We start from the raw sequence: 27,612 nt of genomic DNA, 5'->3' as shown, positions 1-27,612 counted from the left end.
GGCATTCCTGGTGGTTTTTTAACTGATCCGCTTCCTTTTGTCTTACAGGTGAAGCAGAATCCTCCATCATGTCGGATGGAGATTATGATTACCTCATCAAGTTTTTGGCCTTGGGAGACTCCGGAGTCGGGAAGACCAGTGTACTTTACCAGTACACAGATGGGAAGTTCAACTCCAAGTTCATCACCACAGTGGGCATTGATTTCAGGGAAAAGAGGGTGGTAAGTCCCACCTCCTTCGTGAGAGTCTAATCCGAGTCAACAGGTCAGCAGGGCCTGTTTAGTTTGCTCTGTAGGACTTAAGAAGCCAAAGGTTGGGACCTAAAATGAGAGCACATAGGAAAGTGTGGCTGGGTGTGGCCATGCACACCTTCAATCTCAGCGCTCTGGAGGTGGAGGGAGGCAGAGCTCTGCATTTGAGAGCGGCCAGTTCTACGTAGCAGATAGATAGATAGATAGATAGATAGATAGATAGATAGATAGATAGATAAGAAAGTATGCTGTGCTCATAAGACTCCAGATAAAACCCTTTGGATACCATTAAAGGGCCTCCCTTCTCTCCCTCTCCTTCCCTCTCCCCCCGTCTCTTCCTCTCTCTTTCCCTCTCCCTCCCTGTCTCTTTTTGAATGTGTATATGTGTGTGTACATTCATGGCTGCCAGATGTATTGGATACCCTGGAGCTGGGGTTACAAGTGTTTGTGAGCCGCCTGATGTAGGTGCCGAGAGTCAGACTTGGTTCCTCTGCAAGAGTAGCACACACATGCTCTTCACCACTGAGCCACGTCTGCATCCCCTGCAGTGGACACTTCTATCAGCACCCCCCCTTGCTTCCCTTCTGGCTTACATCTTTCTTTCTGAATACCGCCGAGTTGAAGTCAGGGCTTTGCACATGCTGGGTGGGCGTTCTGCCACCAAAGGGCAACTCCCATTCTTCCCTTTGCTCTAAAGTGGATTGATGTATAATTCTCCACAAGTAAAACCCACTTGTTTAAAGGAGATTTTTTTTTCCTAGCATATTCATGTGATATCACCATCACAACTGTTTATTTGCATATTTGTTTGTTGATTTATTTAGGCTTTTTTGTTTTTCAAGGTAGGGTTTCTCTGTGTAGCCCTGGCTGTCCTGGATTCCCTTTGTAGACCTGGCTGGCCTCACATTTGCAGAGATCCACCTGCTTCTGCCTCCCGGTGGAATTGCAGGTGTGTGCCACTGCACTCAGCTTATTTAGGTTTTTGGGTTAATTTATTTTTTGTTTTATGTGTGTAAGTGTTTGCCTGCATATGTCTATGATATATGTATGTACCACATATGTGCCTGGAGCCCAGAGATGCCAGAAGAAAGTGTCACATTTCCTGGATATGGAGTTATAAATGGTGTGAGCCACTGTATGGGTGCTGGGAAGCGAACCCCGGTCCTCGACAGCAGCAGCCAATGCTCTTAACCACGGAGGCACTTTCCAGCTTAAATCATTTAGTTTTTTAGGGTCTCGTGTAGCTGAGGCTGCTTTGAACCGATCCCTTGCCTCATCTCCTGAGTGCTGGGGTTCTAAGCATGTGCCACCAGCAACTATTTAGTTTTAGAACTGTTGTTTTTTTTTTTTTCTTTTGAGACAAGGTCTCATTGTGTAGCTCTGACTGGTCTGGAACTTGCTGCGTAGACCAGGCTGTCTTGAACTCACAGAGATCTCTCTGAGTGTTGGAATTAAAGGTCTTCATCACCCTGCCCAGCATGAACATTTTTTGTCATCACAGAAATAAACCCCCATAACATCATCACAATCCCTCCTCCTTTCAGCCACTGTGAAAATCCTTAAGAGTTGCCTAATTCCGGATCTGTTGTATACAAGGCCTTTTGCGTCTGTCTTCTTAGACTTAGCATAATGTCTTGAGTTCTTCTGTATTGAAGTATTATCAGACAGAATCCATTTTAAAATAAGCTTATTTTATCTTTATATTTATGTGGAATGAGAGGAGGGGTGCCTGCAGAGACCAGAAGATCTCCTGACATTGGATCCCCTGGAGCTGGAGCTACTGTTACGTTACAAGCTCCCTAATGTGGGTGTTGGGAACTGAACTCAGGTCCTCTCACAGAACAGCCCGTGCTCTCAACTGAGCCATGGCAGAATACTATTCCACTGTACCATCATGCCAAATTTATCTGTTTGGTACTGATGGACGTTTTTATTGTTTCTTTTTTAGCCATGACAAAAGATACTTCCATAAATATTCCGTTTTCATGTGGCATAGATTTCATTTCCGTTGTTTAATTTTTTACGAAGCAAAGCTGGAGTTTGTTAGAAAAAGGCTTGAACACAGGCACTAGTCGGGAGAAAGGATTGGTGCTTAGAGCAGTGAGTTAGAGACACAAGTGGAGGAATTGCTCTGAAGTGTCTTAGCAATATGTGGCCATGCATGATTGGTAGCTTTTGAAGTAAGTGTTTCAAGTGCTTCCGGAAAAAAACAAAAACAAAAACAAAACCTCTTAGTTTTCCTTTTAGTAAGAGATGAGTAGGTGGTTCCCAAGGCATACTGGTCAGGATTACAGGATTACAGAATGGTGTACAAAACCACAGGCCACAAGGGTTGAAGGAATCCTTACTCCATTGGGTCACAAGGAACTTAAGACCTAAGTTCTGACCACACACACACACACACATACACACACACAAAAGGAAAAATCTTGTTTGCAAACTTCTCCAGAAGTTACAGGTTTACAGCAGGAAGGAATAAGACTATCCTCAGAGGCCATATATGCTGAGGCCGTAAGCAGGGGTTCTTGCTATTTTAGCATTATTATTAGAAATATTTACATATGAAAAACGTATTTTATCAATACAGAAAATTTCTTAATTGTATGGTTTTTTGTTTTGTTTTGTTTTTTTGAGACGGTTTTTCCGTGTAGCCCCGGCTGTCCTCAAACTCAGAGATCCTCCCTCCTGAGGGTGGGGTTAAAGAATGCACCACCACTGCCTGCTTTGTTTGTTTGTTTGAGACAGGGTCTCACTAGTCCTGGCTGTCCTAGAAGACTAGGACAGCCATGTAGGCTAGGCTGGCCTGGAATTCACGGAGATTACTCGCCTCGGCCTCCAAGTGCTGGGATTAAAGACGTGCATGACCACATTCCTTTCACATCATTACCCAGGACATGAAACCGCACAGATTGCACACAGGACACAGGGGATTGCTACACCTAAAGTTACCACTGCTTCTGTTTCTTTACTTTCTTTACTGTTTCTTTACTTCCCAGCCCTGAAATCCAGCCAAGAAGCTGTGCTACGGCCCTACATCCATTTCTATAGAGGGCTTTTTTTAGCATGAGGTGCCTAGTCACCATGGTAACTGGAGCTGCTGGGGGTCATCCAGGCGATGGCTGAGCTTGGTCCCTGGTGCGCTTTTGAGAAAGGGAGAGTCACAGCTTCTATCCCTTTGGATTGGCGGTTGTCCGAGGCTGGCAATCTGCTAAATGGAGCTGGCTTGGATGTTTTACAGGGCCCTGGGTCCTTCCTTTTCCCTATCGGTCCTGTTTAGACATCTGGGTACCACCTTACCTTCTCGCTATTTCTCTTTGCAGCATCTTCTGGAAACAAGAGGCCTCCAACCCAGGGAGCCTGCTCTTGCTTTCATTGTCTACATAGGTCCCTGTAACTCTCTTTCAGAGATCTTATTGCTGTCCTGCTCTGGTCTGACTGATGCTCCCATTCCTCACCCAGCCAACTCCACTCCATGTCTACATTAAGTTTAGAGAGTTTAGATAGCCTATGCAGTCCTTAAACTGGATGTGTTTGATTATTTTAACTTGCAGGAGGACAACTGCAAATTTGAGCTCATCCCAGCCTACAGAGTGAGTTCCAAGTTAGCTTGGGCTACATAACAATATGACTTTGACTTGGGAAAAAGAACCAACCAAAGCAAACAGCAAAAACTAACCAACCAACACACCAAACCCCAAAAGAAATCTTTCTGTGACATTTTCTTGTTTTTGTTTTTCCAGACAGGAGTGTGTGTGTGTGTGTGTGTGTGTGTGTGTGTGTGTGGCCCTGGCTGTCCTGAAACTACTTCTGTGGACCAGGCTGGCCTCTAACTCACAGAGATCTTCATGTCTCTTGTGCTAGTATTAAAGGCATATGCCATCGCCACTAGGCTTTTTTTTTTTTTTTTTTAAGTTTATTTTTTGGAGACAATGAGAGAGATTAGACATGTATTAGCCTAGCCACAGCTGGTGTTGCCACCCTGGGAAGCCAGCGTGCTATTAAATAACGGCAGTGGCTGCTATTCACAGGTCTGGGGGCTTTTCTCATGAGCAAGCTCTCGTGAGAGCACAAGCCTGGGATGGGGTTCTCCACGGACAAACCTGGGGATGGGGTTCCTGGGAACAAGCCTGGGAACGGGGTTCTCTAGAGACGAGCCTGGGGATGGGCTCTCTAGGAAGCTTTCTGACAAATCTCCAAACTGGTCTCCCCCTGCTCTGCAGTGGCTGCTAGCCTGACGTTCTCATAGCTGTCATGGTGGTTCATTTGCTGCTCCTTCTGTTGTCGTGGGTGGTGCCCAGGATTAGGCCTGGAGCCTCATACGTAGTAAGGCGGTGCTGTCCCATGGAGCTAATGAACTACACCTCTAAGTCGTGACTTCTCTCTGTGTGTCTCTGTCTTGCTGTCTTTGTCTATGTCTGTTTCTCCCCCCGCCTCCGTCTCTGTCTCTTTGAGACAGGGTCTCACTGTGTAGCCCTGGAGAGCCTGGGACCTGCTTTTAGCCCGTTTGCGTCTGGAGCTCACAGTGTTTTGCCCACCTCTGCCTCTTGAGTGCTAGGACAGAAGTGCCGCTGCATAAAGCCGCTAGGTTTTGCTTTTATTTAAATATTTATTGTACATGTGTGCGCACAGGTGCCCTGGTTCATGTGTAGAAGTCAGAAGACAACTTGTGGGAGTTGGTTCTCTGTATCATGTGGGTCCCAGAGATTGAACTCAGCCTGCCTGGTTTAGTTGCAAGCATATTTACCTACTGAGCCATCTCTCTGGTCTCTAAGACAATTGTGTTAAGAGCCCTTTCTAAAGATGAGAAAAGGAAAAGCCACAGAAAGTCAATATTTCTTGAAATAAAAAGAATCATTTTTACTTTATTGTTTTTGGTGCTTTGGAGACAGGGACTCATATGTTCTTGGCTTGCCTCAAATCGAATTTGATATTCAGCTGAGGATGGCCTTTTTATCATTTTGTCGCTCACCTCCCAAATGCTAGGATTGCAGGCATGTGCCACCATGCCTGGCTTTTTGGTGCTGGAGATGGAGCCTAGAGCTTCGTGGATGCCAGGCAGGACTCTGCCAACTGAGCTACGCCCCCCAGCTAGATATATGTCTTCTTAGAAGGCCTTTAGCTGAGGCCTTTACACCATTGTACAAATGTAGGTATTGCACCAAAGTCCAAACCTGGTTGTATTAGGGACTCAATTCTCTTGAGGAGTGTGAATCTTTGCTGTTTTGAAGAAACCAGCTGCTGGTGGTGGCGCAAGCCTTTAATCCCGGCACTCAGGAGGCAGACACAGGCAGATCTCTGTGAGTTTAAGCCCAGTGTAGTAGCTACAAAGCAAGCCCAGGACAGCCAGGGCTATTACAGAGAGAAACCCTGTCTCAAAAAACAGAGAGAGAGAGAGAATAAAAGAAAGAAAAAAGAAAGAAAAAAGGAAAATCCAGAACCCACTGGCCTCAGAATTTCCTTTATCTTTGCTTTGCTGTTTTAGGTATACAGAGCTAATGGACCAGACGGAGCTGTGGGCCGAGGCCAGAGAATCCACCTGCAGTTATGGGACACGGCGGGGCAGGAGAGGTAGGTACTCTTCAGTGTGTTCTCAGGCTGACCTGGGCAGGGAAAGGCAGCCAGCTGGCTCATCCGCACCAGGTAAGATGAGCTGCCAGACCAGTGCTTTGTCATCCTGAGGTGGCAATGGCAGGCATATTTTCTCGGTCAGAGGAGATGTGAATCTTCTTAAAATTAAACTCTTTTACTTGGGATTCATTTTTTTTTTCTCCACCATTTTAGGCTTCAGGCCTCCCCCCCCCCCCCCCCCGTGGCCTTTTGCTCTTGCCTCACCTGTAAGGGAGTCCTAAGGCTGCCGGCATTGTTCTTATCTGATGCTGAAGCCTGGTTGAACATCTGGTTGGAATGGATTAATCTGGTCAGAGGTGACTTGACTAAAATAAACCACATGACTTGTTGGTACAAGGCTGCTTTCGGTCAGCTATAGCCTGATTTCTCCCGACCGTCTCCTTGAAGGAGCGTGTGTGCGCGTGTGTGTGTGCGCGCGTGCATGCTCCTGTGGGTATACAGGCACATGTGTGATGTGGGGGGGCCCAAGGTTGACATTAGGACTCTTCCTTGTTGCTCTCTACCTTATTCACTGAGGCGGGGTCTCTTCCCTCAACCCAGTGCTCACAGACACAGCTGTTCTAGCTGGGTAGCTTGTTCTGAGAAGCCGCCCCATCGCTGCCTCCTGTGTGCCCGAGTTACAGGTGGTCTGCGTCTGCTATGCCCGCCTGGCATTTATGTGGACTCTGAGGATCCAATCTCTCTGGTTCTCAAGCTTGCGTGGGAAGCGCTTTAACCACTGAGCTATCTCTCCAGCCTTCTCGACTGCATGTAGGACATCGGACTGTATGTGAGGGCGTCGGATCCTCTGGAACAGGAGTTACAGAGGATAGTTCTGAGTTGCCATGTGGGTGTCTGGGAATTGAACCCAGGTCCTTTGGAAGAGCAGCCAGTGCTCTTAACTTCTGAGCCATCTCTCCAATCTCCATTTCTCCAGCCTTCTTTAAAGGATAAAAAAACCAAAACAAAATAAAAACATAGGAATCTCCAAATGTATACAAAAGTGGAGAATCTGTGTCCCTTTCCTCCGTTTCAATAATTACCATGTTGTGGCTAATCTAATTTCATATATCCCCCTAACACTGGTCCTTCCCTCCCTCCATATTGCCCGGAGGGCAAATTTTAGCCATCTCACCGTGTGATCTGTAGCTATTTTGGTATGAGCACGCAAACAAGAAAGACTTTTTCTGTAAGAACATTGAATACGACAACTGAGGAAAACCTCCTCTTTCTGAATAGCTGGTTAACGTGTACTGTCTCCTTCCTCGGAGCCTGCCTGCCAGCTTACAGGCTGTGCGTGCAGGCAACGTGAGAGGAATCCTCAGGAGGAACAGAAGCGGCAGCTGGTGAAGCCTGCGGAGGTGGAATACAGGCAAGAGCCGAGTCTCCCTCACTTCCGTTCCCACCTTAGAGGCGAGGAAACAGCCGTGTGAGACAGGAGACTTCTGCGGAGCCTGACCCGGGACCAGATTGCCTTGTAGTGCCGTAAGGCCTCCCCAGAAGGCAAACACACATGGCCAGCACGGTGGCTTTCGGCCCAGTGAACTCAGGCTTGTCCAGTGACTTCCCGGTTGAGCTCGAGGTCTCCTGCCCAGCTGGCTCGGTAACACGTTCTGTTTACACACGGACTCACGGGAGTGGTGAACACCTGTGTGAGAGATCTTCCCGGGAGCTATTGAGGAACCTGTGCAGAAGGCAGAGGGTGTCATCGGTGGCTTTGCATTTCAGGAGCTGGTCCGTGACTTAGTAGTTAAGATTCAAACCCAGGACCAGCAGCTGAGGTGCTTGTTGAACCTATCAAGACAGACCTGGTCTCTGGGTTCTCCCAGCATCCTTCAGTCCCTACCAGTTCCAGGGTGTGGGCTACCTGCCACACCCTGTCCTCTGAACTCTCTAGCCAGGGGCAGGGCTGCCCTTCCCCCAGAGGCTCTTTCCTATAGAATCCAGACATTTTGGTTACAGGCCCCGCTTTTTGTACCTTTGGCCTCCTCGCTGCTATACGTGGTTCCCCTCTCTCCTCTCCTCTCCCCCTCTCCCTAAATGGTTCAGGGCCATGACCACTCTGGACAATCCCAGATATGTTTTGTGTGCCTGTGGCTACGCTCTCCCACATACCTATAATAAACTTTCTCTTCCATCTACCTAGGAGCACTCATCTCTTCTCCTTTCCTTTTTCTTTCTTTTTTCCCCCATCTGTTAATGACCGTCTGTTTTTGTGCCCTAGGTTTCGTAGCTTGACCACCGCGTTCTTCAGGGACGCCATGGGTTTCCTGCTTCTGTTCGACCTGACAAATGAGCAAAGTTTCCTCAATGTCCGAAACTGGATGAGTAAGTGTGGTTTCCCCACCCCTGCTCTGTTGCCACGTTATGGGTGCCATGATATGCCTTCTGCTGGAGGCAGCTCAGGGCCAAGGCTGCTGCTAAGAAGTAAGCCCTTCAGGTTAGGGCCACAGATGACTGACATTGCCCACTTCTCTCCTTTGCTCCCCTGGAGCCAACTTCTCTCTCTGGGGATCCTTCCACATCCTCTCAGGAGCAAGAAAAAGAGGCTAAAGTTGAGCCAGGCCTGTGTAGGAGCCTGAACAGAGACCTGAGCCCTCTGGGCCCACATGGCTGGAACTTGGTCATGTGACACCTGTCCTGGCATTCAGGGACTGAGCAGGCCCTCCTAGAGCCGTTCCTCATCCTGGGCCAGGATGAGTCCCAATACACCTGTAAGGTAGACTAATCCTCCAAACTCACTCGTCTGTCCTTCACTCATTTCCCTTTTCTCTTCTATCTTTTATCTTTCACTCTGTTTGGAAGCCCTCCATCTCCCCTTCTTTCTGACCACTTAGAGCTGTTTTTATTTATTTAATTACATTTTAATGTTATGTGTTACTGTTTTACTTGCATGCGTGTGCACTCTTGTGTGCAGTGCTTGTGGAGGCCAGAAGAGGGCGTCAGATTCCCCAGGAACTGGAGTCACAGAGGGTTGTGAGCCGCCACATGGGTGCTGGGATTAGAACCTGGGTCCTCTGGAAGAACAGCCTGTGCTTTTAACTATGGAGCCATTTCTCCAGCACCAAATAATGCTTGTTTTTTTTCCTTTCCATCTTTCTTTTTCTTTTGAGACAGGGTATCTCTATGTAGCCCTGGCTCTCCTGGAACTCACTCTGTAGACCAGGCTGGCCTCAAATTTAGAGATCTACCTGCCTCTGCCTCCTGAGTGCTGGAATTAAAGGTGTCCGCCACCACTTGTCCGGCCATGTTTATTTTTTTTTAAACCTGGAAAGAAAGGGCTTCCGTGAAATTTTCTGTGATAAGCTTAGCCGGACTGTTTCCCCTCTTCTTAAAGACTGTTTTCTTTGATTGTGGTTTTCTTTGATTGTTGTTTTAACATGACCACACTTCCCCTCAGGTTGCAGTTGTTTATGTATGCCCTTCTTCTTGAGAGAAAAGTTTCAGATAATTGTTCCTTAGTTAGGAATTACTTTGTAATTTTCAGACAAAAATTCAGAGATGAGAACGATAACAGCAGGTGGATCTGGTGGTGCATGTCTGTAATCCCAGCACTCGGGAGGCAGAGGCAGGCGGATCTCTGAGTTCGGGGCCAGCCTGGTCTACAGAGTGAGTTCCAGGACAGCCAGAGCTACACAGAGGAACCTTGTATGGAGAAATGAAACAAAAAAAAAAAAAAAAGAGGAAAAAAAAGGAAAAAGGAAAGAGAGTGAGAGTACAGTAATATTTTTTAGATGAACCAACACTAGAACTACGAGCTGTTACAAACCTTACAGTCTTAGAAGTGCTTTGGCTTATTAACTCGGTGTGCCATGCATCTGAGTCTCCTGGTTGGTGGGGGACGGTTCTCCCACATCCATGTTCCTGGTCAGTAGCTGTTGGGCAGGGCCTAGAATATGCCTTTCGGTAAGTTCTCAGGGGATGCGGAGGCTGCTAGCCCACACACCTTACCCGGAGATGAGGAAGCTAAGGTGGTCAGACAACAGCCCCCTCAGGCTGAGAGGTGGGTGGGGAGGGCACACAGGCAGCCACAGGGCCACGCTTCAACTCCAGGAGATGCTCGTAACCATGGTAGCAGGTACCGAAGGTGCTACAGGTGCTACAGTGCTAAGAGAACACAGAAGAGCCCTGTGGAGGAGACAGTGGAGCAAATCTTGAAGGAAGTTGTGCCTGGGCATTAAAGAGTGTGGAAACCGCATTTACAAGCTGAGGGTAGAAGAGGCCTGGCCTTGACAGGAAACGGGGGCACAGTTTGATCCTGCCCGTGCAGGATCCTGTGACCCAAGTTGTCTCCTGAAGGCAAAAGACAATATCCTGAAATTCAGGCCCGTGTTAATGCTTGGGGAAACTTCCTCCTACTTCACCTTGCCTTGATAAGATATGACCCGACTTTGGGGGAGGAGCTGGCTGATAGCGACAAAGCACACTTTAGGTCGTGTACTCTGAGGCCACAGAGTGTGAAAGTTCAGCTGCTTCAGTTTCTGGAGTGTGAGGAGAAAGAAAATGGGTATTAAGTTCCTCCTTTGGCAGATGGAACTAATTTAGCACCCTGGGGCTCTTTTTTTTTTTTTTTTTTTTTTTTTATCCTTTTTAAAAAAGGTTTTAGTTTTTACGATTTAAAAAAAAAACAAACTTCTGTGTGGGTATGTGCAAGTGGGTGCAGGGGCCCTGGGTGGCCAGCGAAGCTGGTTGGTATGCCACCTGAAGAGAGTGAGGGGACAGAACCAGGTCCTCTGGGAGAGCAGTACATGCTTTTGACCACTGGGCTGTCTCTCCAGCGTCCCTCACTTTTCATAATCAAGTTTGAAAGGATTTAAAAGGTATAAACATGAGTGGTGGTTTCCTGCTTCCTCTCCTTCCTCTTGTTAACTGTTTAGTCTATGTCTTCTTTCATCCTCCAACCTTAGTTTCTTGTTCGACTAAGACATGGTCTCACTATGTAGTCCAGGCTATCCCTGAACTCAGAGTCCCTTGCCTCAGCTTCCTGAGCACTGGGATTACCTGCGTGCACCGTCACTGCCGGCTCCTTAATTGTTTTAAACAGATTGATCCTGCCTTAGGATGATACAAAGACATGAAAAGCATTTCAGATATAAGTGAGAGCATGTCTGTAATCCCAGCACTCTGGGAGGCAGAGGCAGGAGGATCTCTGAGTTCAAGGCCAACCCTGTCTACAAAGTGAGTCCAGGACTGCCAAGGCCTCACAAAGAAACCCTGTCTCGAAGAACAAAAGTGAGAGAACCGGAGTCAACACAGGACACACCAAGACCAAGTTCTCAGCACAAAGGAGATTTATTTGCCCCAGAGGGACAAAAAGGAACATGGGAGGGGGAGGGCAAGGAGGTAAGGGAGGGGGTAACAGAGAGGAGGAAGGGATATTTGCCCCAAGGGACAAAGGGCTGCCTCTGGATAAAGTGGAAGCAGATGTGGGCGGCCCACAGACAAATGGTAGTTTATAAAGGGAAAGGGGAAAAACTCTGCTTTAGGATGAGTTGGTTTGTTTTAATTGGGCTTTTTAATTAGTAAATCAAATGGGGCTTTTGATCGCTGGACTTCAATACTTTGGTAGCTAAACCTTGGTGGGTCAGCCTCAGGAGAAGGAAGTGGTCAAATGAGGGACTAGACTTGGTGGCTAGCTTTAGAAATGTAATCTGTGGCTTAGTAAGGAAGAGGGAAAGTGTTCTGTCAGCGCTTTACCTCTGCGTATGCATTTGTAGTTTTCCGTCTGTTTTCTTTTGATCATGACTTCTGTATAACAAACTTTTCTGTGCTGTAGGCCAGCTACAAATGCATGCCTATTGTGAAAACCCAGATATAGTGCTGTGTGGAAATAAAAGTGACCTGGAAGACCAGAGGGCGGTGAAAGAGGAGGAGGCCAGGGACCTGGCAGAGAAGTATGGGTGAGTATTCCTGAGGGGGGATCAAGAGGGTACAGAGAGAGTAACTGACAAAGAGAAAATAAAAGCAGAAAACTCAGCTTTCGTCTGTGGGAGGTGTCAAAGGCCTTATATTTCACATGAGTATCACAGTGGGTGTTATAAAACGCCGGTGAGGATGTCTTCTGCTGTCTTGGTTCCCTCTTGTCAGTCTCTTAGAATTTTTCAGGAAGAGAGCCTTGAACACAAATGTACTGACTGTCAGGTCTCTGTCCAACATGCAAACAGGGGACTTTTTTTTTTTTTGTTCGAGACGGGGTTTCTCCATGTAGTCCTGGCTGTCCTGGAACGAACTCTGTAGACCAAGCTGGCCTCAAATTCAGAGCTTCACCTGCCTCTGCCTCCCGAGTGCTAGGATTAAAGGTGTGTGCCACCACCACCAGGCTAACAGAAGACTCTTAGAATAAGGAAATCCTCTGTGCTCAGCATGGAAATTTCAAAACCGCTTTACTTACAGTTGCAAAGCCCTGGCACCTAAGAAGGCCTTGTCGGGTATCATAGAGCAGGCACTGACTTTGACTGGGGAGGTTGTGAAGATGCCCTTTGGTGAAGATGCTGGTTTTGAGTGGAGGGCCAGAAATACTGCCTTCCTCCTTCAGTTCTTGGACTGGGTTCATGGAGGCACCACGGGGCTTGCAGGCAGACGGAGGGGGTGAACTCCAGAGGGATCATTGCTTCATTTTATTTCCTTGCTGAACTATGAGAATGCAAATGCAGTTTTAAAGCAAGCTCACTATTAAAAGCAGGAGGCAGGGCTGGAGAGATGGCTCAGCGATGAGAGTGTTTGCTGCACTATCACAGGGACCAGAGTTTGGACCTCATCCATCACCCACGTAACAATCTGAGTGTCTGGAGCATGTCTATAACACAGCTCTGTGGAGGACAGAGGCAGGAGGATTACTGGGCTTGCTGGTTGCTAGCCTAGCCGAGAAGATGGTGAGTCCCAGGTTCAGGAAGTGACCCTGCCTTCAAGGAATGGGCAGATGATAGAGAGGGACACCTGACACCTTTTCTGGCCTGCATGCCTTCCTGCACACATATGTGCTTACACTTGCATACACAGACACATAAACAAGTCTCTAACAGTAGAAGGCAAGAAGCAGGTTTTTGTTTTTTGAAGACAAGGTCTCAGATGGCCTTGGACTCCTTATGTAGCCGAGGAGGGCTTTGAACTCCTGGAAGCTCCTGTCTCTACCTCCCAAGTGCTTACATCACAGATATGTTCCATGGTGCTTGGGTTTACCTAGCGCTTCATTCACGCTAGGCAAGCACTCTACCAGGGAGCCACATCCCCATCCTGGGGGCCGGGTTTAGAAGGGATGGACAAGAGATTGCATGGTCTTACGGGTAGGGTGTTAGCTGTTCCCTGTAGCTGTGGCTGTGTGACTTTGTTCCTCTGTGTTCCGATGGAGGTTCAGAACTAAAGCAGCGGTTCTCCACCTTCCTAACGCTGCGGCCCTTTAATACAGCTCCTCACGTTGGGGTGACCCCCAACCACAAAATTATTTTGTTGCTACTTCATAGCTGTAATTCTGCTACTGTTACGAATAACAATTTAAATATTTTTAGAGACAGAGGTCTCGGCCCACAGGTTGAGAACCTGTGGACTAAGGGCTGGGGATAACACAGGGGGAGGGAATAGAAGGTTAGGCTGGCCAAGTGGGAAGAAGCCAGACTCCAGGGGGTGGGGGTGGGGGGCTTCAGCTATCAGCCAAGGAGACAGAAGGTTGGAAGCCTTTGGGTGAAGAAAAGTGTTAAGTTTTTTTTTCCAGATCAGCTTGGAAGCCGAAGCTGGGATGAAGGGGGAGGCAAAAGAATTGGAAGCAGGGAAAATGCACTGATTTGTGTGGTGGGCAGGGGCTGGATTTCCGGGAAACAAAGAGGGATTCAGGAAAGAAAACATGCAGAGCAGGGCAGGGCATGACGTTAGCCTAGAGGCCCACTTCTCCTGGGGAACTCTCACCAGCCCCGCTGGCTTACTCTGGCAAGGAGACACACTGAGATATGGAATATTTCATGCCAGGGTGGATGGTGTTGAGCCCTTAGGAACACCCGGGGCCTTTTTACAGTTGTGTGAGTGTGGGCCTCACCTCTGCTGACGTGGCGCTGGACAGTCTCAGCAGTTAGGTCTCAGCTGGGTGCTTGTCTATGCAGAGAGAGGATGGCACAGTCGGTGGTGAAATGCTTGCTATGCAGGCTTGAGGACCTGAGTTTGATCCTCCCTACCCCCTCCAGAACCCATGTTTAAAGCGCATGCCTTTAATCCTAGTACTCGGGAGGCAGAGGCGGGCAGATCTCTGAGTCTAGGGGCAAGCCAGGGCTACACAGGGAGAACCTTTCTTACAAAACCAAACCAGTTGGGCATGTCATTAAATCCCAGAGCTAGGAGGCAGAAACAGGTACATCTCTGGGGCATGCCTGCCAGTCACCCTAGCATAGCTGGTAAATTCCAGGTCAGTGAGAAACCTTCTACCAAAATAAAAACAAGGTAGCCGTTTCCTCCGGAAGTTAACCTCTGGCCTCCACTAACACAAGCAGCCCGTTAAGCACGCGTGAACATGCAAGCCTGTGTGGGTGCACATATCTGTGGCAGGGATCTGAGCTTATGCCATGGCAAGTACACAGTCTCTGGACATTTTCTCTCTCTGTCAGATGTTGAATCTTGGGGTCCACAGGATGGGTGGGCTGTGAGAAAGGGAAACTGGAGTGGGTGCAGGAAGTGAGGACCGGCTAGGCCTTATGACAGTGTCCTGAAACTCCTGTCAGCTGGCCTTGGTGGTGTGGGCGTTGAACACAAGCCAGGCCCTACCTCTCAGGGCTAGCCACACACCTGGCTTAGGAGTCCAGGGTGCTATGGAGAGGCGAGGGAGGTGGGACAGGTGCAGATCTGGTTGCCAGGCTGTGCCAAGATGTGTCATCAGCTAAGTGTCTGTGTGTGAGAATCTTGGGCAAATGTCTCACTTCCCCCAAGCCTCTCCTGTGGCCCACTCTAATTCTGGGAAATGCTCAGCCCAGCTACAGTGGCATGCCATGGGCGGGGACCTGGGCACCGGTGCCTTTAACAGCTTCCCACATGATTTTCCTATGCCGTGGTCAAGACCAACCCACTTGGGAGATTCTGAGCTAGAGGCTGGCGGAGCCCAGTCTCGGTAGGCCCCTCCCTCTTGAGAGGCACTCAGGAAACAGAAGGGCCAAACACTGCAAGTGCTGAAAGGGATGCTGTTTTGCAAGGGGATAGGGAGGAAGTCAGCCGTGAGGCAACAGAGGCCATGGTTATCACACCTGCTTTTGAGAAGTGAATGAAAAAGCCGGCCGGTGAGAGGAGTCTTTCAACAAGCCTTTCTCAAACACCTGGGGAGTGGAAGGACCGACTGGTTCCCATTCTGGGCCCTCATAAGCCCTTTTCTTATCACTCCATTTTGGCGCTCAGGATTCTATAGTTTGCCAGGCACCAGAGAGCTCAGTGTTGGGATCTGAGCCACGCGGGGACTACCTCTCCATGTGTCCAGCACACACCCTGGTCATGGAAGGCATCACAAAGATGGGCTGAGCTGAGTTACAAAGGAAGAGGTTTTCACTGATGAGGGTGAAGGGAATGCCAGGAGAAGAGAGGGATCGATGGAAACAGTCCATGTGCCGTCAGTCACAGAAGACAGTGGTTGGTGAAGGGGGTTAAAGGGCAACCGAATGTATACACTTGTGTGCTGTGTACACACTTGTGTGCTGTGTACACACTTGTGTGCTGTGTGTGTACACACTTGGCCCCAGATCTGAAATGAGGACCCTGTCCACCCTGCTGCTTTCTGCTGAGGAAGATACTCAAAGCTCCTGCAGCGAAAGCTCAGTTAAAAACCTTTATTCACCATGTCAATGAGAGATATCAGACATCAGCACAGGTCATGTTTTGGATTTCAGGGGTCTGAACTTGGCAGTGTCTGTTCTAACTCTGAGCTAGGTGACATGTGGCCTGGATTTGGTTTCTGATTGTTTTGCTCCCTTGTAAACTTTGACAGCCTTCACTGAGTTGAGAAAGGAATTAATTGGGGCGGGAGTAATGGCTCCATGGTTAAGACCGCTTGTTGCTCATGCACAGGACCAGGATTCGATTCCAAGTACCCATTTGGTGGCTTACAGCCATTCGTAACTCCAGATCCAGGGGTTCACTGCCCTCACCTGACCTCCTCAGGTACAAGGCACACACATGGTGCACACATACACATGCAGGCAAAACACTCACGCACATAAAAAAAAAGTTTAAAAGATAAATTAAAGAAAAAAAGAAATTAATGGTGTATTATTGGGCATACTTTGAAACAACGTAAAAAAGCTACAACCAAACACACAAGGCCGACTACTTGACTGAAACCCACTGTAACTCAGCAGAGGATCCGGATTTCATTGCCACAGTCTTCCGGGCTCAGAGGATCATCACACAGCCCTTCTCACTGAGCACTCAGCGTCCAGCAGGACTCGCCATGAATTCCGGGTCTACGCGTGAGCCAAACACCTAGACACACCTGGCCAAACTCTCTAGACATCCTTGTTGTCATCATGACAACTTCTTCATGAACCCAAGGCTTTGCACTTGCCAGGAAACTGCTTTCCAATTAAGTTTACATACATACACACACATACATACACATCACCTATTCCTGCAACTGGATTAAAAATATTTAACTTACTTTAATTACGTGTAGGTGCAGGGACCCCGCGGTTATACCACAGATATCAGAGGCATTACATCCCTCCGGAGCTGGAGTTACAGGCAGTTGTGAGCGCTTGGTATAGGTGCTGGGACTTGAACATGGGTCCTCTGCAGGGACAGCAGGTACTTTTAACCTTCGAGCCTTCTCTTAATTCCTGGCAACTTGGCTTTAAGTCTCTAGTCTGGTCAATAAATAAGTAAATAATGGTAAAGAAGTCGGCTATTTGAGAATTATGCCCGTGGATATTCTGGCGTAGAAGTGCAAATAAGAGTCCCTTGCATGGCTTTGAAGCCCTTGCCATTTTGTTTACTGGATGTTTTTATTTTTAAATTGTGATGAATGTATGCTTTTTGTTTTTGTTTTTGTTTTTGTTTTTGTTTTTTGAGACAAAGTTTCTCTCTGTGTCTTCCTGGCTATCCAGGAACTCGTTCTGTAGACCAGGCTGGCCTTAAACTTAAGAGATCTGCCTGCCCCTGAGTTTCTGAGTGCTGGGATTACAAATGTGTACCACCACTGCCCAGATATTTTTTGTTTTGTTTTTCTGAAACAGAGTAGCCTTGAACTCACAGAGATCCACATGCCTCCTGAGTTCCTGAGTGCTGAGATGAAAGGTTTGCCCAGCCTGTTTTTAAATGCACATAAAAATTAGTCTTTGCTACTTTGAACTACAAGTAGCAATTAAGGGCCCATTTGCTGGTGGACATAAATTTCAACCAACCATTTTTCATCCCTCTAGGCAAGAGAGCTTTCTGGACAGTGCTGCTTTAGCACCATCATGTGGACATAAAGGATAGTGCCAGCTTTCTATGGTTAAAGTAATGAACCTTTTGAATTTCTGTCTAGACACCTAAACTTGTTTTTAGCTATATTCTTGGAAAAGTATATACAAGCACCAGGCAGTGGTGGCACACACCTTTAATCTCAGCATTTGAGAGGCAGAGGCAGGTGATCTCTGAGTTCAAGTTCAGCCTGCTCTATTTAGTGAGTTCTAAGCCAGCCAGGGTTACACAGGGACCCAGTCTAAACAAAACAAAAAAGTAACTACTGCTCTTCCTTGTCACTGATTAGGAGAAGGCTCCAGAGCTGTGCTGGGAGCACAGTACTTATTCTACAACCTAGAATTCTTTTCTGTTTTCTTTCTTTCTTTCTTCCTTCCTTTCTTTCTTTCTTTCTTTCTTTCTTTCTTTCTTTCTTTCTTTCTTTCTTTCCCTTTCTTTTTCTTTCTTTCTTGTGATAGGTATCTCACGTAGTTCTGATTGTCCTGGTACTTACTAGGTAGACCAGGCTGGCCTTGAAATCACAGAGATCCTCCTGCTTCTAATTCCAGGTGGTCTCTGTGGCCAAACCAGAAACTTAGTTTATTATTGTTGGTTTTATTTATTTATTTTTTGAAGCAGGATCCTGTTGTGTGGTTATATAGCCCAGGCTAACCTGGCAGTTTTGATACCCTAGCCTCAGCTTCCCAAGTGTATGTATCACCTCCCTGACTTTCAGTTCTTTATTCCTTCCTGAGTTTGAGGCCAGTCTGGTCTACAGAGCAAGTTCCAGGACGGCCAGGGCTATACAGAGAAACCCTGTCTCAAGAAATGTATAAAATAGTAAGCTAGGAGTGGTGGTTCACATGTGCGGCCCAAATACTGGATGGACCGGAGCAGGAGGACTGTGAATTTGAGGCTAGCCTAGACTACATAAAAAATCCAAGATCCGTTTGAGTTACCTAGTTAAATCCTGTCTCAAAAACAAAAAGGTTGTGGGCGGATCCAAGAGGGCATTTCCTAGTTAACAGGGATTATAGGATAGATGATAATATATATGGTGATGTTGAGAGAACACTTGTGCTATTTATTACCTGAATGACCTTTTAAGGCTTAGCAGCTTCTCTGGGAAGTGGCAAGGAGGTACCAGTGTGTGTGTGTGTGTGTGTGTGTTTGGGTGTGTTTGGGTGTGTGGGTTGGGTGCTTGCAAGCATTCCAGCCCGAAAGGAAATGGGAGAGATAAGAAGGGAAGCTCAATTCAGCTTCAAACTTCCGGAGCCTGATACCAGGTGGGCTTTTGTAAGCATATTATTTCATATACATATATATATATATATATATTTTTTTTTTGAGACAGGGTTTCTCTGTGTAGCCTTGGCTCACTTTGTAGTCTCAAACTCTGGCCTGGAACTCAGAGCTCCTTCTGCCTCTGCCTCCCTGAGTGCTGGGATTAAGTGTTTAAATGGCAGTACAGTTTGGAGAAAAAGTTTCCTGGTGATACCATCTCGGATGCACAAGGAAGCATAATTACATCGAAACTCAAAACACATGTATTTCTATCCTAGAGATAGGCTACATTGGTAGCTCAGTTGATAAGGCTCCTGACCCCGAATCTGAGACAGGCTACAGGTATTAGCTTAAGGGTCTAGGGAGGATTTGGTGTCTCTCCAACATAGGGATAGCTTAGAAGTCCTTGGGTCTGTAAAATGCACGTGCTCTACTGACTGATACACAAAGCTAAAGATGAAAGGACTTTTGGAGGAAGAGTCTGGGATAAACATTCTGGGGAATTTGGGTGATGCCTGGCTTTGCAGATAGCTAGCCAAGGTCACCAGGTCATTTGGGTAGAAAACAAGTGATACTTTTTTTTTTCTTTGAAAAGAATTGAGGCACTGAACCATTGCTGGTTTCTGGGCAGAGACCAGCCTGCAGGTTTGGTGTCTCCAGTTGTTGTGGGGTGGTGGCCAAGACCAGAGGCCTATGTGGACTGCTGATCTGCAAGTCTTGGTCTTCCAGGGTGCAGAAGCAGCACCAGCGAGAGGAGGAGGGCGCCCGGTTCCCACAGTGTGGGAATCACCGCCAGGGAGACAGGTTTTGGCGCCAGCAACCATCATGGCGTCCAGCCTAGCTGTTCTTCCAAGAGGAGAGAAGCGCAAGAACATTCAGGTGGTGGTGAGATGCAGGCCATTTAATCTGGCAGAGTGGAAAGCTAACGCCAGCTCAGCAGTAGAACCTGACATGAGCGGAAAGAAGTTAGGAACTGCAGGATTGACCGACAAGACCACAAGGAAAACATACACTTTCGACATGGCGTTTGCAGCATCTACGAAACAAAGGGATGTCTGCCCAAGTGTTGTTTGTCCGATTCTAGATGAAGTTGTTATGAGCTATAATAGCAGTTTTTCCAGGCTGGCACTGGAAAAACTTTTACTAAGGAGGGTGAAAGGTCCCCTAATGAAGCCTGTAGCGGGGAAGAGGGTCGCAGCCCTCTGGAAGCTGAGGCAGGGAGATTGGGAGTCTTCTGCCAGCGTGGAAGACATAGCGATTCCTATCTCAAAAGAAAGGAAAAAGAAAGAAAGAAGCCACTTTGGAAGGCATAACTGGCTTTTTGTTACAGTGGCATCCTCCAGAAAATACTCACCTACAATGTCCAGGGTGTCATATAGTGCAGTGTAGAATGAAGCAAGTAAATGAACTCCTAGACTATGCCGTCTAAGAGAGGCTTACAGTGTTCACACTGGCTGCTCTGTCAAAGGGCTTACCTCAGGACTGAGAGGTGCAGGGCAATGGTGGCAATTCTAGAAGTTCTTGAACGTCCCCCGAGACAGTCTTGCTGGAGTCTAGTTAGTTTTGATTCTTTATGAGGAGTGTGGGGTGTTCTTTCCAGGAGAGCAGGAACAACCCTTTCCAATGTCAGCAGGGACTGTGGGATTTCCAGCTTCCCCTGGCCCTCTTGTCAACAGCTCTCTAACGCCCAACATTTTCACTTCCTGCAAGACGGACCTTTAATTTTAAAGAGAATGTATCAATCCATTGTATTTGGATTCAAGCCTTGTATTCTTTTATGTGTTTTGTTATATATAATGTACTGAATGGCTAGCTAGCAAAATAAATTTTCCACACACAAAACAGAACCCTCTGTGCTTCACACTCCTGATTTCCCTGGGGATCTGTGGATGCAAGGACCTTTGTGCCCATGGATGAAAAAGAAAGAAAGAAGAGAAAGAAATAGGGGGCTGGAGAGACAGCTCAGAGGTTAAGAGCACTGGCTGCTCTTCCAGAGGACCTGGGTTCAATTCCCAGCAGCCACATGGTGGCTCCCAACCATCTATATAACTGGGGTGCAGGTGTACATGCAGGCAGAACACTATACACATAATAAACAAATCTTTAAAAAATGAAAATAAAAAAGAGCCACGACTGCTCCTAGGTATGGAGGGGAAAGTTTATTATAGATGTGGGGGAGAACTTAGCCAGGGGCAGACACATCTGGGCAAGTCCAGAGTGGTCATGACCCTGAACCATAAGGGGAAGCCAGAGGGAAGGGAGTGAGGGAAGCCAAGTACAGCAGCCAGGAGGCCAAAGGCACAAAAAGGGGGCAGGTAATCAAATGTCTGGATTATATAGGGAAGAGCCTCTGGGAGAAGGGTAGCCCAGGCCCTGGGCTGGACAGTTCAGGGTAGAGGGCAGGCTATGCCAACCATATCCTGTAACTGAAGGATGCTGGGAGAACCTGGAGACTAGGTCTGCTTTGATATGTGAAACAGGCACCTCCCAGCACTTAGGGTGGGGTTGGGGATGGGGTGCAGAGGCAGGTGGCTCTCTGTAAGTTCCAGGCCAGCCTTGTCTACAAAGTAAGTCTGGCACAGCTAGGGCTGCTACACCAAGAAACTCTGTCTTGAAAAACAAAGATAGGCACCTCAGCAGCTTGTCCTGGGTTTAAAACTTAATGGTCCCAACAGCAGAGACGTTAAGGGATGTAATTGAAGACCCTCTCTGCATCCCCTTGTTTTTTTGTTTTGTTTGTTTGAGACAGGGTGTAATGTAGCCCAGGCTTTCCTCAAATTTGCTGTGTTGTGAGGCTGCCCTCACACTTATGCTTCTCCTGCCTTTACCTCTCAAGCACTGTATAATAATAAATAAATCTTATTTATTATTTATTAAATGAATCTTTAAAAAAAAGATTTAACACTATTATGCATAGTGTTATGCCTGCATGTACACCTGCATGCCTGAAGAGGGCACCAGATCTCATTCTAGATGGTTGTGAGCCACCATGTGGTTGCTGGGAATTGAACTCAAGAGTTTTGGAAGAATAACCAGTGCTCTTAACCTCTGAGCCATCTCTCCAGGCCACAGCCAAGTCTTTACACAAACACAGATTCTGCCTCAGGAGACTTGCTGTTTGAGAGGCTCAGACCCCAGCCCACACAGACTGATGGCCTTATGCCCATTGGCCCTATGCCCGTTGCAGTGATATCATTCCTTTAAGCAGGAGTTTGTTTTAGGCACTGGCAAATGATGTCATTTTGAAAAAATGAAGCATGAAAGAACTGTTTTGAGAGACATACACTAGAATAGTTTTTTTTTTTTTTTTTTTTTCTTAAAATTTGGCACATGGAACTATGATGTCTGGAATACCGCTGCCTCATCTCTGGCACTACCGAAGTTATAGTATTTTTCCTCAAGGCATTCTCTAAGTTGTGAATGGCCAAAACATTACAAAGGGCAAAGATCACTGTCCTCCCTTGCACATTGTTACCCGAGTTGTTTCTGTCTTCCAGAATCCCCTATTTTGAAACCAGTGCTGCCAATGGGACAAACATCAGCCAAGCCATTGAGACGCTCTTGGACCTGATTATGAAGCGGATGGAAAGGTGTGTGGACAAGTCCTGGATCCCGGAAGGAGTGGTGCGATCCAATGGCCATACCTCTGCAGACCAGCCAAATGAGAAGGAGAAAGGGATCTGCAGCTGTTGAGACACGAGCGAGCATTGCGGCAGCACAGGGCACCTGCCTGTGAGCTCGGCCATGGAGACCAAGCTGCCGCCGTGAGATGAACAAGACCGCTTCTCCTCATCTCCAGGAGGCATGAACTCAGCAGCCATTTGTAACTTGTCGCAGCTTTATAAGATTCTAGTCCAAGAATTGGGAGAACTACTTCACAGAGCCAAAAGTGTCTTATAAAACCTAAGCCCGTGGTAGCAGTTCATTCAGGAATTCAAGACTTTGCAGCCACGAAAGGTTTCATCTGTTATGTAGAATGCCGATGGTCCTGTCACCTGCCTTAAAAGCAGTCACCTGCCTCAACACAGATAGACCTAGAGTCTCATGAAGACATTAAGATCTTTGAGCAGCGGAAGGCCATCATGGTCTTGAGAATCCAGATTTCAAAATCCATGCTCTAGAACATCAGTCTCAAACACTTGCATGTTAGGGATGTGCACACCGGGCCAATGTCTTTCAGTGTTACCTTTAATGCAGGCCTTCCCCTTGACGTGAACATAAACGAATGACGGCCGTATCTCTAGACTCTGAGCAGAGTGGATTGAATTTATGTGAGTTTGGTGGTGGTGGGAGGGGTTTGTGGAGCAGGGGTGAGGATGTAGCAGGAGCAAGGGAGGTCATGGAGACCCGTGTGTTTATCCATGATTGTTGGTTTAGTCTGTGTCTGAACATGGCTTGTGCTTCTGGTGTATGTATAAGAAGAGATTTCTCTCTCTCTCTCTCTCTCTTTTTTTTTTTCTCTTCCTACTTGTACATTTGTTCTGGCGCATTCCGACTGCAGTTTCTATTGGTTTGTAGACTGCTAATCTGACTTTTCCACCAGGCTGGGTGTTCTCTTTTTAATCAAGCAGCATGTGCATTTGCCATCAGCAGGGAGATCAGTGTCGGGACTTAAGCAGCCACATTTGTATGCTAGTTAAAGAAAGTGTTCTGTAGCCTGAACCTTTCCCTGGGAATGTGGGCATTTCTGTACTTGCTCTTATCTTGCCAAGATCATGTGCTGTGCTCTGTCGCCACCGTGTCTTCAGGCCCAAGACGGGTGGCTAAAAATATTCTTCACAGAACCTACTTCTAAAGACCTAAGGTGTCTCATTTAGAACAAAATTCTTATCAAAGTGGCTTAAAGGAAGTAAGCCAAAATCTGCAACAAATCTCACCACAGGAAAAATATCAGCAGCTATAAATTTAAGAAGTAAAAACTGTGGGGTTTTTTGTTTTGTTTTGTTTTACAGTATAAATGAAAATAAGTACTTTGCATGGTAGTTTTTAAGTGGATTTTACTTTATTTTTTCTCCTGAAACAGGGTCTTACCCTGGCTGGCCCGGAATTCCTGTGGTAGATCAGGCTAGCTTGAAACTCAAGAGATCCACCTGTCTCAGCCTCCCAAGTGCTGGGATTAGAGGGGGAGCCCTCACACCCAGCTCTCAAAAGGCTTTTTAATTGACCATCTATCATTCTTGTCCTTTGACACCGCCCCTCCCCAGCAAAATTAGCCGTGGCTGCTAAGCTTAGTCTGTCCTTGAAACAGCAGAGTTGTCACTGAGGCCTCTGCATCTGAACCCTGAAACTCTGGGCCCATGCACAGCAGTGCCTTCCAAAGCTGCTCTAAGACTTCAGTAGAGCTTATCACATACCAGAGCACGTTTTTAATGTCTCATAAATAAAGTTAATGTGCCTGGTGCTGGTGGTGTAGGCCTTTAGTCCCAGCACTTGGGAGACAGAGGCAGGAAGATCTCTGAGTTCAAGGCCAGCCTGGTCTACAGAAAGAGTTGCAGGACAGCCAAGGCTACACAGAGAAACCCTATTTTTGTTTTAAAAAAATGTTGAGTTTGCATGGTGTACCTTTCAAGAAGTAGATCCAGAGTTAGCACTGGGGCCTGTTGGCTCCACGCCGGGCACAGGGTTAAATGCATGTGATTGATGCTTACACGAGAACTGCCTCGAACTGTTGGGAAAAAACCTGTATTCTCTTTAAAAATGGTTTAAATTTGATATAAAATAACCATATTTTCTGTGTCAATGTATTTTTCTATTTATAAATCTGTATAAAAGCAAATGATCTTCAGTGAACTTTGTGCCAATTAAACCATAATTAAAAAGTCGGTCCGGTGTATCAGGTTTGTGTGAATATTTCAAACTTGGAATTGTAATGCCAAAGAAATCCAGATTCAGAAATTCAGAAATCTCATGCAGAGCCTGTGAGAGGAACTTTGAGGAGCTCTGTCAAGGAACACCCTGGAATATAGTTCAGAATGTTTTAGGGGCAATTTTATTTATTTAATTCATTTCACGTGTATGAACGTTTGCCTGGATAGATGCCTGTGTACCATGTGTGTGCAGCATCCTCTAAGGCAGAAACGGGACTAGAGTCACAAACAGTTGTGCTGGGAATTGAACATGGCTCCTCTGGAAGAGCAGCCAGGGCTTTTGACAGCTGAGCCATATCTCCAGACCCCAATTAAAAAAATGTTTTATCCAATATTTATTAGGCACCGTTGAGAATTGCTGAGCTGGCTCATCTGATGGAGTGAAACAAAAATGGTCAAGGCCCCCATCAAAGCAGAGCTGGGGACAGTGCCAGCTGGGGGAGACTCAGCCCCTACTGTCTTCACACAGTTGTCCGCTCCTCTCGGGCACGCTCCCCTGAGAGCGTGGCTGTACTCCTGGCTCTGAGCGCTAGCACTTGTTGGCCTGTCTTGGATGCGAGCTTCCCATATGGCTCTCTCCCCAAGACTGTTCAAGACGACCTTGCCCGGCCAGGTTCTGGAAGAGAACAGCCACTTTCGCAGCCCACCAGAATGTCCGCTGCTGAAGACTTGATACCTGGTTTGCTGACCCTATCGAAGGGGATTTGTCAAAGTCTACAGAGCCATAGCTAGAGATTAGGGACTCTAAGTGGAAGGTCCCGAGGTGGTCTTTAAGTCTGCGCACTCACCTGTTTTCTATAGGTGCTTATTCTTCAAAAGCCCTGGTGCAGTGGAGACGGGGAGAGGGAAACCAAACACAGCAGGCAGGAGGCCAAAGCTACAGAAAGAGCAAAAGAGAGGGAGAGAGGTGGGTAACCAAAATGCCTGGATTATGTAAGGAAGAGCCCCTGTGAGCACCCACACACAAATGGACACCAACTAATGTGCACACACACACAAAATAAAAAACGCGTATTTTTAAAAATTTATCCAAATTATTTTTATTAAATATTTATTTTTAAAAAACCCAGAACACGTCATTGCCCAGTTCTGAAGCATGAACTCTATGGATGACGATGCAGTGAGGCAACACTAGGTTAGGCTGGCAGACAGGGCTGCGAGCTGCTTTCTGCTGAGTTTCAAACCCTAGCCAAGCAGCTGAGGTGCCTGCCTAACATACCTAGGTGGACCTGGCCTCTAGGTTCTCCCAGCATCCCTCAGTCGTCTGCATCCCCCCCCCCCGTCGGTGCTGTGATTACAGCTGTGCATTACCATCACATGCAATTCTGGAATTCCTCTTCGTGTTCAAGCCACAGACCCTGGTTTGGTTTGAGCTGCCTTTATGTGTACCCCCAAATATCAACAGAAGGACAAAAAGGAGAATCTTCTGTTGGCAACTGTTAGTCAGGCAGGGCGCACGTGCATTGAACTCCAGCATCGGGAAGGTGAAGAGGGAGAAGAGCCACCTGGTGAGGCCCAGGCCACCCGGGCTGCAGTGAGAGACTGAAAAGCAAGCAAAACCAAAAATGGATTATAGAGCCACTTCAGTGCAAGCACAAGGACTTTCTTGCGTTAAGGTGTGCACAACTCACCAGTTTGTGCCTGTATAAATGTCTCGTTGGAGCTATCCTTGTAATCAAGAGAGTTTCAGCGGCTGGAGAGCTGCTAGAGCAGTTAACATGAACTAACTTCTATGGAGTTTGATGCCTAGCACCTGCATCAGGTGATTCAACTGCTTGATAACTACAGCTTCAGGGGAACCATTGCTTCTGGCCTCACTATCGCATAATACCAACATAGATGCACATGATTACAAATCAGAAAAATAAGCCTGGCCCATTGGCCCACACCTGTAATCCCGGCACTCTGGGAGGCAGAGGCAGAGGGAATCTCTGTGAGTTGGAGGCCAGCCTGGTCTACAAAGCAAGTTCGGTACAGCCAAGGCTACACAAAGAAACCCTATCTCGAAAAACAAGAAAAAAATAAAACATAAAGCTTTAAACAAAACCAGTTTTAAACATTGTCCTGCCTACTCACGGAAGTTTGTAAGTCCACTGTGTGATTACCTGAATGTCTTTCTCTGCTTCTTAATTCCTATTCTTCTTGGATCTCAAGACTTTTTTAGGCCTATTAAATACAGTTGCCTAGACCTTTCTTGGCTTAGAGAGATTCTACAAGGAGGACGAACAGGAGCCTGAATCAGTTCTGAAAGTTTCTTCTGGCTGGACCGAGACCCAAACTGCTACCCTATGAGGGCTGTAACTTCCTTCTTTTGTTTTTGTTTGTGATTTGTAGACCTGGCTGGACTTGAACTCGGAGTTCTCAGATTAAAGTCAAGGACTACCACCTCCCAGGGAGCAGAAGACTCTTAAGAATAAGGGCATCCTCTGTAACTTGTAACTTCATTTTCTTAAATCGAAATGGATAAATAACATGAACAGGAAGCTAAGTTGAAACATAATTCTGTTGTGTAGAGAAAAGAGGCAGCATTACAAATGGAAGAGTCGCTCAGGTTAGGAAGCCAGGTGTACGGAGTTGCCTTCATTAAAAGTGCTTTTTTTTTTTGTCCCTGCCCAGCTGTCTCTAGAAAGTAGAATAATTTGGGAAGCCCAGCATACTAGAGCATGCTTTAAAAAAAAAAAAAATTAAATGATTTTTTTTTGGGGGGGCGGGCAGGGTTATTCGAGACAGGTTGTTCTGGAACTATGTAGACCAGGCTGGTCTTGAACTTCCAAGTGCTGGGATTAAAGGGATGAGCCACCACAGACCTGCCCTATGTGAAATTTAATTGGCCTTGAAGTCAGATAACAGCCCCCCCTCCTGGTGTTGGGTCCACCATAATCACCTCCTTGTGGTCACACTAGAATGTCTGCTTCTTCCCAAAACACATATAAACACATACACACACCCTTTTCTTTTTTTTCTTGAGACAGGATTTTTCTGCCTCCTGAGTGCTGTGATTAAAGGCCCGCGCCACCACGTATCTTAAAACCAGAAACCTGGGGGCTGGAGAGGTTAAGACCACAGGCTGCTCTTCCAAAGGTCCTTAGTTCAATTCCCAGCAGCCACATGGTGGCTCACAACCATCTATAACGAGATCTCGTGCCCTCTTCTGGTGTGCAGGTGTGCACACAGACAGGATACTCCAAACCCAGGAACCTGCC

General features: G+C 47.0%; 1 protein-coding gene across 2 annotated transcripts in view; it reads left to right on the top strand.

Moving 5' to 3' along the window:
• The window catches only part of Rab27a (RAB27A, member RAS oncogene family), a 53,255-nt gene extending 28,877 nt beyond the window's left edge, over positions 1-24,378 (top strand). For both annotated transcript variants that reach the window (XM_060384773.1, XM_021637966.2), the window contains 5 exons: positions 49-221; positions 5,734-5,819; positions 8,083-8,186; positions 11,635-11,758; positions 22,040-24,378. In XM_060384773.1, coding sequence (XP_060240756.1) covers positions 49-221; positions 5,734-5,819; positions 8,083-8,186; positions 11,635-11,758; positions 22,040-22,235 — 683 coding nt within the window. In that variant the 3' untranslated portion in view covers positions 22,236-24,378. The remainder of the gene's footprint in view (positions 1-48; positions 222-5,733; positions 5,820-8,082; positions 8,187-11,634; positions 11,759-22,039) is intronic.
• The last annotated feature ends 3,234 nt before the right edge of the window (positions 24,379-27,612 follow it).

Source organism: Meriones unguiculatus, chromosome 6 (genome assembly GCF_030254825.1).
Source record: "Meriones unguiculatus strain TT.TT164.6M chromosome 6, Bangor_MerUng_6.1, whole genome shotgun sequence".
Lineage (NCBI taxonomy): Eukaryota > Metazoa > Chordata > Mammalia > Rodentia > Muridae > Meriones > Meriones unguiculatus.
The sequence above is the reverse complement of the archived record's forward strand: the minus strand, read 5'-3'. Positions and strand labels throughout refer to the sequence as shown.